Below are 15677 nucleotides of genomic sequence, written 5' to 3'. Positions count from 1 at the left end.
TCAAACTCAGGACTTCCTGATTCCAAGCCTAACGTTCTTCCTGCTGTTCCCCCTTTGTTGTCCACAGTTGGGTGTCACGAATGACTACCTGACGCCTTTCCCAGTGGCCTGATGTGTTGGAAAGACTGGTGGGATTTGGAGTCAGGATGTAGCAGCTTGGCCTTGGGCAAGACCCTTGGCCTCCTCCTGGGCTTTGTTCTCCTCCTTTGTAGAATGCAGTGGTGGGAATGTCAGACTCGGAGATGTCCAAGTCTTTGGTGCTCAGAATTCCTGGTCTCTGCGTCCCTCCGGCCCCTGGCCATCTGGCACCTCACATCCTCACCCCTCTTCCACGGTCCTTCTTCCACTCCTTTGTGATGGTCCTGCTGGCTTCCCTTCCCCTTTTTGTTTGCCGTAGACTGGCCGGTCCAGTCAAGGCCAGAAATGACCAGTTGCTGTTCCTAGGGCGCCATGCTGGGAATAATAACTTGAATTATGTCTTCCTCACAAAGTCCTGGGAGGCGGGTGGCACAAGTACAATCAGCCCTATTTTACAGATGAGGAGATCGAGGATCAGAGAGGTAAAGGCACGTGCCCATGGCCATTCAGCTGGTAAGACTCAGAACCAAGATTTGGGCCCAGATCTCCACTGACTCCAACTCCAGGGATCGCTCCGCTCTACGAAGCTTCCGGAAACAACTCAATTTTTTAACGGCAGCAATCATGTTTCACACACCATTCCCAGATAACTGAGTCTCAGAGAAGTCCGAAGGTTCCGTAGCTTGAGGAATGCCCCAGGTTCCTTGGAAAAGCTGGAAAGACAACCTAGGGCCACTGCTGTCTCCACTGCACCCTCGGCCTGCTCAGAGGGGACCGTGGAACCCCCAGTCTAGCAGACATGTTGAATCTTGACTGAGAAGCCAGTCAAGGCTTCTCCATTCCGATGGCCAAGTTCTTGCTTTTCGTTTAGAAAAGATGATTGCTTAGAAAAATGGTCCTTGTGACTTATCTTCTCCTCTTTCACCTCAGGCAGAGGACCTTGGCAGGAGATGCAAAGCCCAGGCCTGTATGATGGCCACCATTGCTTGTGCAGAAGTCCCCAAGATAACGCTGGTTATCGGTGGCAATTTTGGGAATGACAGCTATGCCATGGTAGGTCAATACTGGTTATTGGGCCAATGACGCCTCGCATTCATGAACTTCCTGAGCTCCCCCGAAACAAGTGGAGCACCTTGTCAGAGACAACTTCCCCAACTCCCACACTCTTTGCTGAGACAGCTCCGATCCTATCACGTCTCAGAGTTCTAGGGATAATAACGCTCTTGTCCATGGATCCCCATCAGTGCGCTTTCCGTTAACAAGCAGCCGGTAGATTGTTTAGCAAAGGTATTTACTAAGACAGTGGAATAGGAACAGTCATTGGTACAAATGCCTTCTCCCTCACCCTCACCGAAATGTGAGACATTCTCCCATTTGTACCCAAGGTCTCTGGGGGAAATTGGGCACCAACTGGATGGAAATGAGGTGTAGATCAATGAAGTGACTGATCACAACGCGAGTAAGTGCCTGAGGCAGGAATTAGACACAAATCTTTTTGACTCCATGACCAATATTCTATGTACTATGTCACATCAACTTTCCTATTGGGTACGTAAAGTCAGAGTTTAAGTATGTCTTCTTTCAGGCAAGTAAAGGAATTATGGTGTCTGGGAGGCTGTGGAGAGTGATGGATTTGGAGTTAGAGAGAGTCGAGATGATAATCCTATGTCAGGCATTTCTTATGTGAACTTTGGCCAACCTCTTGGTGCCTCAGTTTCCTTGTCTATAACACGAGGGAATTGAACTGGATGATATTTAAGCTCCTCCCATCCCTAGACCAACGGTGCTCTCATTGTTGGTATGATATACACAAATGACAATTTATTTTTAACATTTCTCTGGTGAATGGCTCATTTTTAGTGTGGGAGATCATTCGACCCTAATTTCTTGTTCCTGTGGCCCAATGCAAGAGTTGCTCTTGTGGACTACAGATCTCTCACGACTGACTTCCTGGAAGGAGATGAACACTTCTCTATGGACAAATCCACACGAAAGAATCTGGGAAAAAAGTGAGTTTTGAGGTCCCCCATTCTGCTGACTTTCTGCTGATGGCCCTGGCCCATTAGAGTAAGGAACAGAAATAATCAGATTTAGGAGAGAGAATTCACTTCAGCTTTTTTCATGGCTTCTTTCCTAACATTCCTCAGATAAAAGACATTTATCCCATGGAGCAAGGAGTATTTTTGTTGTTTGGCTTTGCAAAAGCAGCACTGGACAGGAAGTTGTTTTTTTTTTGTTTTTTAAATAAAACCCTCACCTTCCGTCTTGGAATTGATACTGTGTGCTGGTTCCAAGGCAGAAGAGTGGTGAGGTCTAGGCAATGGGGGTCAAGTGACTTGCCCAGGGTCACACAGCTGGGAAGTGTCTGAGGCCAGATTTGAACCCAGGACCTCCCATCTCTAGGCCTGGCTTTCCATCCACTGAGCTACTCAACTGCCCTCTGGACAGGAATTTTTAAAATAGTTGTTGAATTGAACACTAGATTCAGGTTTGAAAGATCTGAATATTTCATGAATATAGGGTCAAGTTTGAATCTTGGTTCTTTTTACTATATATACTCTGTGCCCTTGGAAAGTCACTTCACTCATATGGGCTTCTCTTTATTTATCCATAAAATGAAAAAGTTACCATGCATCTATCTCTATCTATCTGTCTGTCTGTCTGTCTATTCATCCATCCATCCATCCATCCATCCATCCATCCGTCTGTCTGTCCTTCCACCTGTCTGTCTGTCTATCCATCCATCCATCCATCATCCATTCATCCATCCATCCATCCATCCATCCATCCATCCATCCATCCATCCATCTGTCTGTCCGTCCGCCTGTCTGTCTGTCTATCCATCCATCCATCATCCATCTATCCATCCTTCCATCCATCCATCCATCCATCCATCCATCCATCCTTCCATCCATCCATCCATCTGTCCATCCGCCCACCTGTCTGTCTATCCATCCATCCATCCATCCTTTCATCCATCCATCCATCCATCCATCCATCCATCTGTCTGTCCGTCCGCCTGTCTGTCTGTCTATCCATCCATCCATCATCCATCTATCCATCCATCCATCCTTCCATCCATCCATCCATCCTTCCATCCATCCATCCATCTGTCCATCCGCCCGCCTGTCTGTCTATCCATCCATCCATCCATCCATCCATCCATCCATCCATCCATCCATCCATCTGTCCGTTACACTTGTCTCTCTTCAGTTCTACTTTCCCTCCCAAGCTTCGGCTCCAGATCCCCAGAGGCAGGACTCAAACCGGCCTCGGCTCTTAGGAAGGGCTCCTTTGCCCCATAGTCCCTCGACCCCTTCCTGCAGCTGTGGTAGGTTTTCCCTTCAGCTGCGGCCTCCTGGCGTTGCTTGCGGGCCACTTAGACCGCAGTGTCGCTGAGGGCAGGCAGGGGCTGCTTTGCTTTGCTTCTAGCTCCGGGTTCCTAGCAGAGAGGCTGCCGCTTGGCCGGCGTGGTCCAAGGGCTGCTCCGACCGAGGGAGCTGTGTGTCAGCGGCCGCCTTCCTGCTCTCTTGCTCAGGCTGGAGAAGGAAAGCTCGGCCTTTTACTCGTCCGCCCGGCTGTGGGACGACGGCGTGATCCTGCCCCAGCGCTCCAGAGAGGTGAGCTCCCGGCGCTCTGCCTGCTGGGGTCGGGGCGGCTCAGCGTCTGCGCTGATGCTTGTGTGGAGGGACCAGAAGAAGTCAGGTCTCGGGTGTGCTTTTTCCGCGCCTTCCCTGGGAGGTCAGGAGCGCGCATCCGCTTCATCTGCCAGACAGTCGTTTAGATGAAAGAGCTCCAACGGCCAACTCTGACTGACCTCCCTGGGGACTCTTCCTCCCCCAGTGGTTTATGTGTAGACAGAACCAGAGTCGCCAAGCTCCTTTGGTCATGTGGCGTGCAGTAGTGGAGAGAAAGAGGCTGCCAATGAGATCTGGGTTCAAATCCTACCTGCGATGCATACTGGCTATGTGGCTTGTAAACCTCAAAATTCCTTAGACTTATAAATGTTGGAAATTTCACCATTGGGATATTTCATACTTGGAAAATTTCTTACTGATAGTCTATTGGAATGGGAACTCCATTGGCATGGGAGGTTCCTTCTCTTCCCTTCTTAAGAGTACTTTAGGACAGAAACCCTTTGCTGAACAATGGAAAGGACTTTGACCTATGCTTAAGCATAGAACAGGAATTTCTTTGAGTCTTGATTGATTTAGAATTGATACAATGGAGATACTTGGAATAAATCTCCACCCTATTCAGTCCTAATAGGATTGAGTAAGGGCTGCAGCCTAGATCAAAATTTAATTATTCCAATCTCTACCATACTCAAGTTAACAGGATTTAGAAAGGGCTGTAACAAAAGAGTAAAGATTTAATCATTTGAAAATATGACCTTCAACAGACATGTGCAAAAGCCAGAAACCTCTGGGCGGTCCTGGGTTAAGGGAGAGCCTCCATTGACAGGGAAATTGATGAAGAGTGATTGGTAGATGTGAGGACTGAGGGGAGGCAACTTGGATGGTGTCCTTAAAGATAGGAGGGTCTGGAGACTCGGGAGGGAGGATTGAGTTTGGTCGGTGTGGTTCCTGGGCTCTCGGAGGAAGCTTGCTCTGAAGGAAGCTGAAGGTGGGGGCCTCTGAGACTGTTTCTCCATTTTGGTCACGTGAGTAATAGGGACTGATCTCTTTTCTTTGCCCCAGCTATCTAAGGGCTTGGGCCTTTTGGCCCAGCCTAAACAGAGGGGGTATTTAAGCCCTATTCCCTTCTCTCCCCTTTCTCTCTCTATATATATCTCTAATTCCTTTCTTGCTCCTATTGTAATTAAACTCCAAAAAAGGCTGACGGCTGACTTGAGTTTTTCATTTAGGAATTACATAGCTGATTCCTTGGCGACCTTAAATTAATATATATCAGTCTTTTAAAGTGATTCCCTTGTAACATTGTGGCTGACCACACGGGAGTCTAAAGAATCCTCTCAATAAAACTTTTTCCTTGCCTTTTTACTATACTGTTTCACCACTTAGTTCTTTTTTTTTAACAAAAAAACTTGGCTTAAAGACACAGCTGCTAGAACACGTGAGTATAAAAAACTTTTTCTCTTTTCTCCTTAAGTTAAATTGGAATCAGCAGTTTTTTCTTTTTCTTCCCTTTAATCTTAAGGGACAGCTGGGTAGCTCAGCGGATTGAGAGCCATCCCTAGAGGCAGAAGGTCCTGGGTTCAAATCGGACCTCAGATACTTCCCAGCTGTGTGACTCTGATAGACAGAAAACAGCTGTTTTTAAATCTCAGCAACAGGACTCTAAAGTCCTGGCTGGAAGAACTGTTTCTAAATATCCTTTCCCTTAAGGAACAACTTCCTGCATTAAAAAAAAAAAACCCTGTGGAAAGTTTGTTGCTTTGCCCTGCTCCCCACGTGTTTTGTGAAATTACAAAATATACATATAAAAATGAGTACTACATTCTTTGACAATTATATGGCAGCTGAAGAATTAGGGGCATTGAGGAATGAAGGATACCTCCAAATTTTTATATTAATAGGTACTGTCATTTTTGTACTCCTCAATACTATATTTAGAGATGAAAAAATAAAAAATGTTGAGGATAAAATAGAAAAAAATGAGGATAAAATAGAAAATATTGAGGATAAAATAGAAAATATTGAGGATAAAATAGAAAAAATTGAGGATACAATAGAAAAAATTGAGGATACAATAGAAAAAATTGAGGATAAAATAGGAAATATTGAGAATAAAATAGAAAAACTTGAGGATAAAATAGGAAATATTGAGAATAAAATAGGAAATATTGAGGATAAAATGGGAGATATGGAAGATAAAATAGGAAAAATTGAGGATAAAATGCAAGCCCAATTAGAAGATCTAAAATGTTTCTTACAGGATCAATGGGAAAACACCCACTCTACCAGAAACAGACCTGTTTCTGAACCTTTGAATGAGGAAATTTCCTTCCCTGAAATAGAGATGGAAAACACCTTCCCTATAGCTCAGTTAACAGACTGCTTCTCTCGTGCAGTGCAAATCTTGTCTGAATTTAATCCCCAAAACCCTTCCCCTGCAATCCCAGCTTCTCATGTTCCTTCTCCTACAGAAAACCAAATTCCAATGCAAGGGAGATCTTGTCCTCCTAGAGAAACCTGTCCTTGTCAAACTGACCCACAGGTGCAAAATTCAACTAGAGGCCTGTTTCCTCTAAGAGAAGTACCTGAAATAGGACGAAATGGGGATGTGGTGACTTTAAGACATAGGATACCGTTTACTCCCCAAGAAATAAATGAATTTACACGAAATATCCCCACATATGAACAAGATCCTTTTCTAGTAACAAAAAAGATGGGAGACATATTTTTTCAATATAATCCGTCTTACAAGGACGTTGAGAGCTTACTACAGGCTTTTTTAAGTGAACGTGAAAAAAATAAAATAATTGCTCATGTCAACAAAACCCGGGGGCGTAATGCAGCACATTGGCCATCTCAGGATCCCGAATGGGACTATAATAATCCTGAGGACTATCTACAACTATACCGTTGTAGAGAGGCCATCCTCACGGCCATGAAGGAATGTGCGGACAGTACAGATAAGTGGATGGAACTGGAAAAAATTAAGCAAAAGGAAAACGAAACACCCTCCAGATTTATGGACAGAATTATCGAGTTTGGGGACAGATACTTAGATTGGGACTTAAATAAAGAGAATAGTTTAAGACAAGTTAGAAGAATATTTGTAAATAATTCTTGCAAAGTAATTAAAAATTATTTTAAAACACAATGCCCAAGATGGTCAGATATGGACCTTGAAGAATTGCGAAAAACAGCTATATATGTTTTTAAGGGAAACGAAGAAAAGGAGAAAGAGAATAATGATGACATGGAGGAAATGAAGAAAAAAATGAGATGTGTAATAGATAGGATAACTAAATTAGAAAGTGGGCATGATAATGAACCAACGACAATTGCCCCTCTCCAGAAATCCAATTATCAATCCATTACTTGCCACTTCTGTGAGAAGAAGGGCCACAAAATGATGGAATGTAGAACCTTTCTTAAGATGTTTGGAAGGAATACACAGTTTAATAATAGTTTTAGAAATAATAACTATAGAAATTATGATAATGGTTATAGAAACCAGAATTCTAGAAATTATAATAATGACTATGGAAATAACTATAATGAATATAGAAATAAGAACTTTAGAAACCAGAATTATAGAAATAGGAATTGGGAATTTAATGACAATGCTCAAATTGAAGAAAATTTTAATGATAATACTCAACAATATATGAGAAATGGCGCTCGTCCAAAAATTACTCGAGGTACTAATGACCCTCAGAGAGGTGCCCTTCAGGGGGGTGCCCAAGGAATATCCCAAACACAATGATGGTGCCCGGGGGGGGCTGGGGCACAGGAATCAGAGGATACAACCTTTGATTTCCCAGACCCTGATGTCCTACTACCCGTTGTCCCTATCCACTGCCCTCCCCATACTAATGAACCCCATGTTACCTTAAAAGTGGGTAACACCTATTATGATTGTCTATTAGACACCGGAGCTTCCTGGTCTGTATTAAAGAGAACACCTGATTTACAATGTTATTCTATTGGCTCAGAGAATGTAATGGGAGTATCAGGAATAACCCAAAGAGTTAAAAGACTTCCTCCTAGAATGGTGTCTGTAGGACCCCTAGAGGTACAACACTCCTTCCTTTTGATGCCTGACTCCCCTTTAAATTTGCTGGGGAGGGACCTTCTATGCAAACTCAGAGCCACAATAACCTGCTCCCCAGATGGCTCATTATCATTAGAAGTACCAGAGGAATCTTTAAATTTACTCCCTGTACTTCTCTCGGAAAACCAGGAGGCAAAAGAACCTTCCATTTTTGAAATACCTAAAGATATACCGGAGTCTCTTTGGGCCACATCTTCTTCTGACGTAGGCTTACTCAAATCTGCTGTTCCTGTGCAGATAAAAACTAAATCTAGCCCACCTCCTTCTATCCCTCAGTATCCCCTCTCAAAGGAGGCAATTGAGGGTATTACACCAGTTATTAACTCATTAATAGAACAGGGAATAATAATCCCTTGCAAATCTGAATACAACACGCCCATCCTGCCAATTAAAAAACCAAAAAAAGGACCCGATGGCAAGCACATCTATAGATTCGTACAGGATCTAAGGGCAGTGAATAATCATGTTATAAAGAGACACTCCGTAGTTTCTAACATACATACTATTATTTCATCTATTCCTAGCACAGCTACATACTTTACAGTAGTAGACTTGTGTTCAGCTTTCTTTTCCATACCAATACATGAAAACTCCAGGCATATTTTTGCTTTCACCTGGAAGGGCTCACAATATACCTGGTGTCGGCTGCCACAGGGTTATGTCGAAAGTCCGAGCTTATTTGAGCAAATTTTGAGCCAAGACACAGACAATATAACATTTAAAAATAGCAAATTAATCAAATATGTAGATGATCTACTCTTGGCTTCAACAGATGCAGAAACATGTCAAGAAGATAGCAAACACCTTCTTTTGGAATTGCACAAAAGAGGACATAAAATCTCTAAGGATAAAGTTCAATGGTGTCTCCAAAAAGTAGAATATTTGGGATTCATCTTGACTGCGGGTGCTCGTTATATTTCTCCAAAACGAATTGAGAACATTCAAAAATTGAGTGCTCCTACCACTAAGAAACAGCTGAGAGCAATTTTAGGAGCAACAGGGTTTTGTAGACAATGGATTCCTTGCTATGGGGAAATCACTAAACCCCTTATAGCATTAACAAAGGATTCGGTTCCTGAACCCCTCAAATTAGAGCCTGAACACTTGTCAGCTCTAACAGATCTGAAAAAGGCTATCATGTCTGCCCCTGCTCTAGGCATCCCAGATTACAACAAGCCATTTACCTTATATGTGCATGAGCGAAGAGGAGTAGCCTCTGGTGTGTTAACTCAGACTTTGGGACCTTCTCAGCGCCCAATTGCTTATTATTCTGCCCAACTAGACCCAGTAGCAGCAGGAGCACCACCATGCCTTAGAGGAGTAGCTGCTACAGCCTTACTAGTAACAAAAACCGTTGATTTAGTATTGGGATGTCCATTAACAATAATGTGCCCACATGAGATTGAAGCATTATTGGTAAAACATAGAACACAGGCATTCTCGGATCAGAGAATTACAAGGTATGAAATAACCTTATTAAATAGTGAAAATATTACCTTGAAACGCTGTTCAACTCTTAACCCTGCCACCTTGCTTCCAGATTTACCCACTTCAGGAGAACCACTACATAACTGTGAAACATTAGTGTCCATGGCAGAAAAGCCTCGAGATAATCTCTTGGACACTCCCTTAGAAAATGCAGATCTGATTTTATTTACCGATGGTTCCTCTTTTATGAGGGATGGCATACGTTACACTGGAGCTGCCGTAGTCTCAGAATTTGCCACTGAATGGTCAGCTTCACTACCTTCTAACATTAGCACTCAAGGAGCAGAACTCATAGCTCTAAAACAAGCTTGTATAATTGCCAAGGATAAAAAGGCAACAATTTATACGGATTCTAGATATGCTTTCAGCATTTGTCACTCAGTCGGGATGCTATGGCTCCAAAGAGGATTTTTAACCTCAGCTGGAAAATCCATAGCTAATGCAGAAATTATTAATGAAGTTCTTTCTGCTCTCAAACTGCCTAAAGCCCTAGCTGTAGTTCATTGCTCTGCCCATACAGGTGGCTCTGACCCTGTCTCTAGAGGAAATGACCGAGCAGATGCCGCTGCAAAACTAGCAGCCATAGAAGGACCTGGATTAATTTTAACATTAACAACCACTGATAATTTAAAGTTATCACTCTCCTATAATGAAAAGGAAGTGGAAAAATGGAAACAAAAATTTAAAGCAAAACAAATTAATGGAGTATGGGTGTTACCCTGAAGGAAAACCTCTGCTCCCTAGAAGTTTCTATAACCAAATTTGCCAATCTATTCATAAAAATGGTCATTTTGGCACCCAGGGCATCGTGGACTCTGTCAAGAGAGTATGGATAGCCCCTGGTATAACTACTGTAGCCTCTAAAGTATGTTCAGCCTGTCCTATTTGCCAGGCATATAACCAACATGCATATCGTGGAAAAGCCTTTGGGGGACGTCCTCTGGCTTACACACCTTTTGAACATCTACAGATAGATTTCATAACAATGCCAAAGGCTGGATGTTATAAATTTTGTCTAGTAATTGTAGATCAACTAACCAGATGGCCGGAAGCATTTCCTACGACCCGAGCCACAGCAGATTTTGTTGCAAAGATACTTTTAAAAGAAATTATTCCTCGTTTTGGCCTACCAGCACGTATTGACTCCGATAGAGGGAGTCATTTTACCGATTCTGTCTTAAATCAAATATATTCTTGCTTGGGGATAACTCCAAAATTCCATGTTCCATATCACCCCCAGAGCTCAGGCCAAGTGGAGAGGATGAATAAAGAACTTAAGACTATGATTGGCAAATTATGCACGGAGACCCATTTAAAATGGCCTGAAATTCTCCCTCTGGCCCTATTTTATCTTAGAAGCAGGCCTAGAGGAGACTTACATATTTCACCATTTGAGATGCTTTTTGGACATCCGCCTATACAGGCTAAGCCTTTCTCCCCAGCTTATACATCGCTATTAGGGGGAGATATTACTATTGCTTCCTATATACAGGAGTTACAGCACAAACTACGTGAACTTCATGAATCCGGAGCTGCAGTACAAGCTGGACCATTAGACTTTTCTCTGCATGACCTTAACCCAGGAGATAAAGTTTATATCAAGAATTTCAAGCGAACTGGAGCAACTCAACCTTCATGGGAAGGACCATTCCAAATATTATTAACTACTCCAACATCTATAAAGATTGGAGAAAGAGACTCTTGGATTCACTGCTCACATGTGAAGAAAGCATCTTCTGCTGAGACTGATTGACTCTATCCTATCATATGAATTGTGACTCTATCTTATCATATGAATTGGAGATAATAATCCATAGACAAATGGATGTTTTTTTTTCAAGAATATATTGAATTACTGATTTTTTTCCCTTATTTTTTCTTATTTCTTTTTATTTTTTGATCAGAATATTTGATTTTTTTCTCATTTTTTTGTACTGAAGGTACACATAATTAATATTAATATTATTTTTTTCCCTGCAGTAATACAAGTTAATATATATACTCTTGCTATAATATCAATATATGCCTAAAAGCTTTAAACTATGGGAACCTGCCATTTATTGATAAAATATTATAGGACTGTGATTAATGTTTGTGTCTGATTCCAGGAAAAGGGATAAAAACAAGGAGCACAGACTAAACCTGAATAGTGCCAATAGAGAACACATGAAATATTAAAGTGAGACTCGAGGTTGCAACACTTAACTTATGTTTAAGTCGTAGGACTTCCTTGTATCTACACTCCTTTCGAAGTACTCAAACAAGTACAAAGCTTGACTATCATGGTGGCTCCCTATATCTCTGAAGGAAAAAAAATCAGACAACGGAATGACATTTCCCCATCAAAATAGAATTCTAATTCTTTTCTTCTTATATTATGGCAACTTCCTGTAGTCTTGGCTACAAATGGCTAAGTGAAATATTACTGTATTCTGTCCTACATACTTGTGGGATAGAAATTACTTTAAACTGGACCTATACAAAGCCTATTTTGAATTTTTCTTATGTTTTTGATTATTTTTCTATTCTTTTGATAATTGACACATACACCCCCATAACTGAACATTGCATTCTGAGCTAAACTTGATATTTTTTTTTTATATACTTACTTCAGGGGGGATTGTATTTTAATTTAAAATCTAAGAATTTTTGAATTTTTTTTGTTTGAGATTTTATTTTTATAAAAATCCAAGACTTTTGTTTAAGATTTTACTTTTATAAAAAATTCAAAGATTTTGATTTTGTTCAAGAAAAGATCTTCAAGAAAGAAGCTTGAAACTTTTATATCCAGAGAATGAACTGTTGCAGAAAGATGCCGAAAACCTACACTTCATCAAGAAGATCAAGAATGAACTTTGGATGTGATTGATTGGACTGAACTTTTGATTGAACATTTATTGTAACATTTATGCCAAAAGGGACTGCCCCTAATTTGGCTTTCTGTCAATGCGCCTAGCAAACACTGGTTTTGCTTTCTTTTCTTTTCTATTTCCTCTCTCACTATTCTAATTTCTCTTAGAAAATTGAATATTGTGTATATCTTTAGTTAGAAGTGAATTTAGAACTACAAAATGATTATATTAAATGATCAATGGGGAGACTAGTCTCCCAATGATCATCAGGGGGGATTGTAAACCTCAAAATTCCTTAGACTTATAAATGTTGGAAATTTCACCATTGGGATATTTCATACTTGGAAAATTTCTTACTGATAGTCTATTGGAATGGGAACTCCATTGGCATGGGAGGTTCCTTCTCTTCCCTTCTTAAGATTACTTTAGGACAGAAACCCTTTGCTGAACAATGGAAAGGACTTTGACCTATGCTTAAGCATAGAACAGGAATTTCTTTGAGTCTTGATTGATTTAGAATTGATACAATGGAGATACTTGGAATAAATCTCCACCCTATTCAGTCCTAATAGGATTGAGTAAGGTCTGCAGCCTAGATCAAAATTTAATTATTCCAATCTCTACCATACTCAAGTTAACAGGATTTAGAAAGGGCTGTAACAAAAGAGTAAAGATTTAATCATTTGAAAATATGACCTTCAACAGACATGTGCAAAAGCCAGAAACCTCTGGGCGGTCCTGGGTTAAGCGAGAGCCTCCATTGACAGGGAAATTGATGAAGAGTGATTGGTAGATGTGAGGACTGAGGGGAGGCAACTTGGATGGTGTCCTTAAAGATAGGAGGGTCTGGAGAGAAGGGGGATGGAGTTTTGGTCGGTGTGGTTCCTGGGCTCTGAGGAAGCTTGCTCTGAAGGAAGCTGAAGGTGGGGGCCTCTGAGACTGTTTCTCCATTTTGGACACGTGAGTGAAAGGGACTGATCTCTTTTCTTTGCCCCAGCTATCTAAGGGCTTGGGCCTTTTGGCCCAGCCTAAACAGAAGGGGTATTTAAGCCCTATTCCCTTCTCTCCCCTTTCTCTCTCTATATATATCTCTAATTCCTTTCTTGCTCCTATTGTAATTAAACTCCAAAAAAGGCTGACGGCTGACTTGAGTTTTTCATTTAGGAATTACATAGCTGATTCCTTGGCGACCTTAAATTAATATATATCAGTCTTTTAAAGTGATTCCCTTGTAACAGGCTGTAGATGAGTTAATCACTCAGTGCTTTGGGAAACTTTAAAAATTCCAAGTGGAAGGGGCAGTTAGGTGGCCGAGTGGATTTAAAGCCTGGCCTAGAGACGGGAGGTCCTGGGTTCAAATCCGGCCACAGACACTTCCTAGCTGAGTGACCCTGGGCAAGTCACTTAACCCCCTTTGCCTAGTCTTTACCATTCTTCTGCTTTGGAGCCAAAACGCAGAACTGATTTTCAGATGGAAGGTAAGAGGTAAAAAAAATTCCAAGTTGAAAAGAATGTGCCCACCAGCACTGGGGAGTTCCCAGGATCCACAAAATGGCAGGTCTAGTCCCTGACTCAATTTTAAAGTTGTTCCTTTAGCTTTGCTCTCCCTCAAGGGTTTCCCAGCCCAAACACCCTATTTATAGTATTCGCTATTCCCGTTTCTATAGGAGCATCTGACAGTGCAGTGGGTAGAGCACCAGCCCTGGAATCAGAAAGACCAGAGTTCAAATCCAGCCTCAGACACTTACTAGCTGGGTGACCTTGGGCAAGCCACTTGCCCTCCATTTACCTCAGTTTCCTCAACTGTAAAATGGGCGACCCTTTCAGTAGGGTTGTTGTGAGGATCAAATGAAATTGTATTTGTCAAGTGCCGAGCACCCAGAAGGCACTGCGTCAAGGGCAGGCCTTTGTCATGGTACACCTAGAAGTCAAATGGCTGCTTCAGGGCTTCCTTTTAGATTTTCAGAATCTTGTGGACGTATATACGAGTTGTAGAACACTGCACGGCGCTGCCAAGAGCTTCCTCCCGTCCGGAGATTGTTTAAAAAAGACCAAGCAGCCAAACACACGGAGATTCTGTCCTTGGCTGAGGAAAAGCCATTCCGTCAGGAACCATTTACGGAAGGGAGCCGACTTGCCGTCCGCCTCCAAGTCTGCCTCCTGATGACCCGAGAATCCCAAAATCAGAGTCGGGATTGGAGGGATCTCAGGCTTTGTCGCGTCCAACCCTCGCCTCTGGCCAGCCAGTGGCCGTCCAACCCTCGCCTCTGGGACATGGCCAGCCAGTGGCCGTCCAACCCTCGCCTCTGGGACATGGCCAGCCAGTGGCCGTCCAACCCTCGCCTCTGGGACATGGCCAGCCAGTGGCCGTCCAACCCTCGCCTCTGGGACATGGCCAGCCAGTGGCCGTCCAACCCTCGCCTCTGGGGCATGGCCAGCCAGTGGCCGTCCAACCCTCGCCTCTGGGGCATGGCCAGCCAGTGGCCTTCCAACCCTCGCCTCTGGGACATGGCCAGCCAGTGGCGTCCAACCCTCGCCTCTGGGACATGGCCAGCCAGTGGCCGTCCAACCCTCGCCTCTGGGGCATGGCCAGCCAGTGGCCGTCCAACCCTCGCCTCTGGGGCATGGCCAGCCAGTGGCCTTCCAACCCTCGCCTCTGGGGCATGGCCAGCCAGTGGCCTTCCAACCCTCGCCTCTGGGGCATGGCCAGCCAGTGGCGTCCAACCCTCGCCTCTGGGACATGGCCAGCCAGTGGCCGTCCAACCCTCGCCTCTGGGGCATGGCCAGCCAGTGGCCGTCCAACCCTCGCCTCTGGGACATGGCCAGCCAGTGGCCTTCCAACCCTCGCCTCTGGGGCATGGCCAGCCAGTGGCGTCCAACCCTCGCCTCTGGGGCATGGCCAGCCAGTGGCCGTCCAACCCTCGCCTCTGGGGCATGGCCAGCCAGTGGCTGTCCAGGCTTTCCTGGAAGACCTGTAAGGCTGGGAAGCTTGTTGTCCATCCCACTTTGGGACAACGGTCCTTTGGAAATTGTATCTTGTCAGGGCCCTCTGCACCGATTCTCCATATTTCCCTCCAGCTAGAGAATGGAGAGCTCCTGAACATCGTTATCATCATCACCTTCTTCCTCCTCCTCCTCCTCCTCCTCCTCCTCCTCTTCCTTCTTCTTCTCCTTCTCCTTCTCCTTCTTCTTCCTTCTTCTTCTTCTTCTTCTTCTTCTTCTTCTTCTTCTTCTTCTTCTTCTTCTTCTTCTTCTTCTTCTTCTTCTTCTTCTTCTTCTTCTTCTTCTCCTTCTCCTTCTCCTTCTCCTTCTCCTTCTCCTTCTCCTTCTCCTTCTCCTTCTCCTTCTCCTTCTCCTTCTCCTTCTCCTTCTCCTTCTCCTTCTCCTTCTCCTTCTCCTTCTCCTTCTCCTTCTCCTTCTCCTTCTCCTTCTCCTTCTCCTTCTCCTTCTCCTTCTCCTTCTCCTTCTCCTTCTCCTTCTTCTTCTTCTTCTTCTTCTTCTTCTTCTTCTTCT

The 15677-nt window shown here is 43.5% G+C and overlaps 1 protein-coding gene across 12 annotated transcripts in view; it reads left to right on the top strand.

The window, feature by feature from the left end:
* The window catches only part of LOC100030370 (biotin-dependent 3-methylcrotonyl-coenzyme A carboxylase beta1 subunit-like), a 61662-nt gene that overhangs the window by 44510 nt on the left and 1475 nt on the right, over positions 1–15677 (top strand). For 4 of the 12 annotated variants that reach the window (XM_056814951.1, XM_056814952.1, XM_056814949.1 and 1 more), the window contains 3 exons: positions 1009–1131; positions 1939–2087; positions 3511–6935. The exons of 1 other annotated variant lie outside the window; for it this stretch is intronic. In XM_056814951.1, the coding sequence (XP_056670929.1) occupies positions 1009–1131; positions 1939–2087; positions 3511–3862 (624 nt within the window). In that variant the 3' untranslated portion in view covers positions 3863–6935. Of the gene's footprint in view, positions 1–536; positions 1132–1938; positions 2088–3510; positions 6936–10804; positions 11126–15677 lie in introns of those variants that run through there. 7 more of the 12 variants (XM_056814954.1, XM_056814955.1, XM_056814950.1 and 4 more) reach the window with 7 other exon arrangements.

This window comes from Monodelphis domestica, chromosome 2, assembly GCF_027887165.1.
Source record: "Monodelphis domestica isolate mMonDom1 chromosome 2, mMonDom1.pri, whole genome shotgun sequence".
Classification (NCBI taxonomy): Eukaryota; Metazoa; Chordata; class Mammalia; order Didelphimorphia; family Didelphidae; genus Monodelphis; species Monodelphis domestica.
The sequence above is the reverse complement of the archived record's forward strand: the minus strand, read 5'-3'. Positions and strand labels throughout refer to the sequence as shown.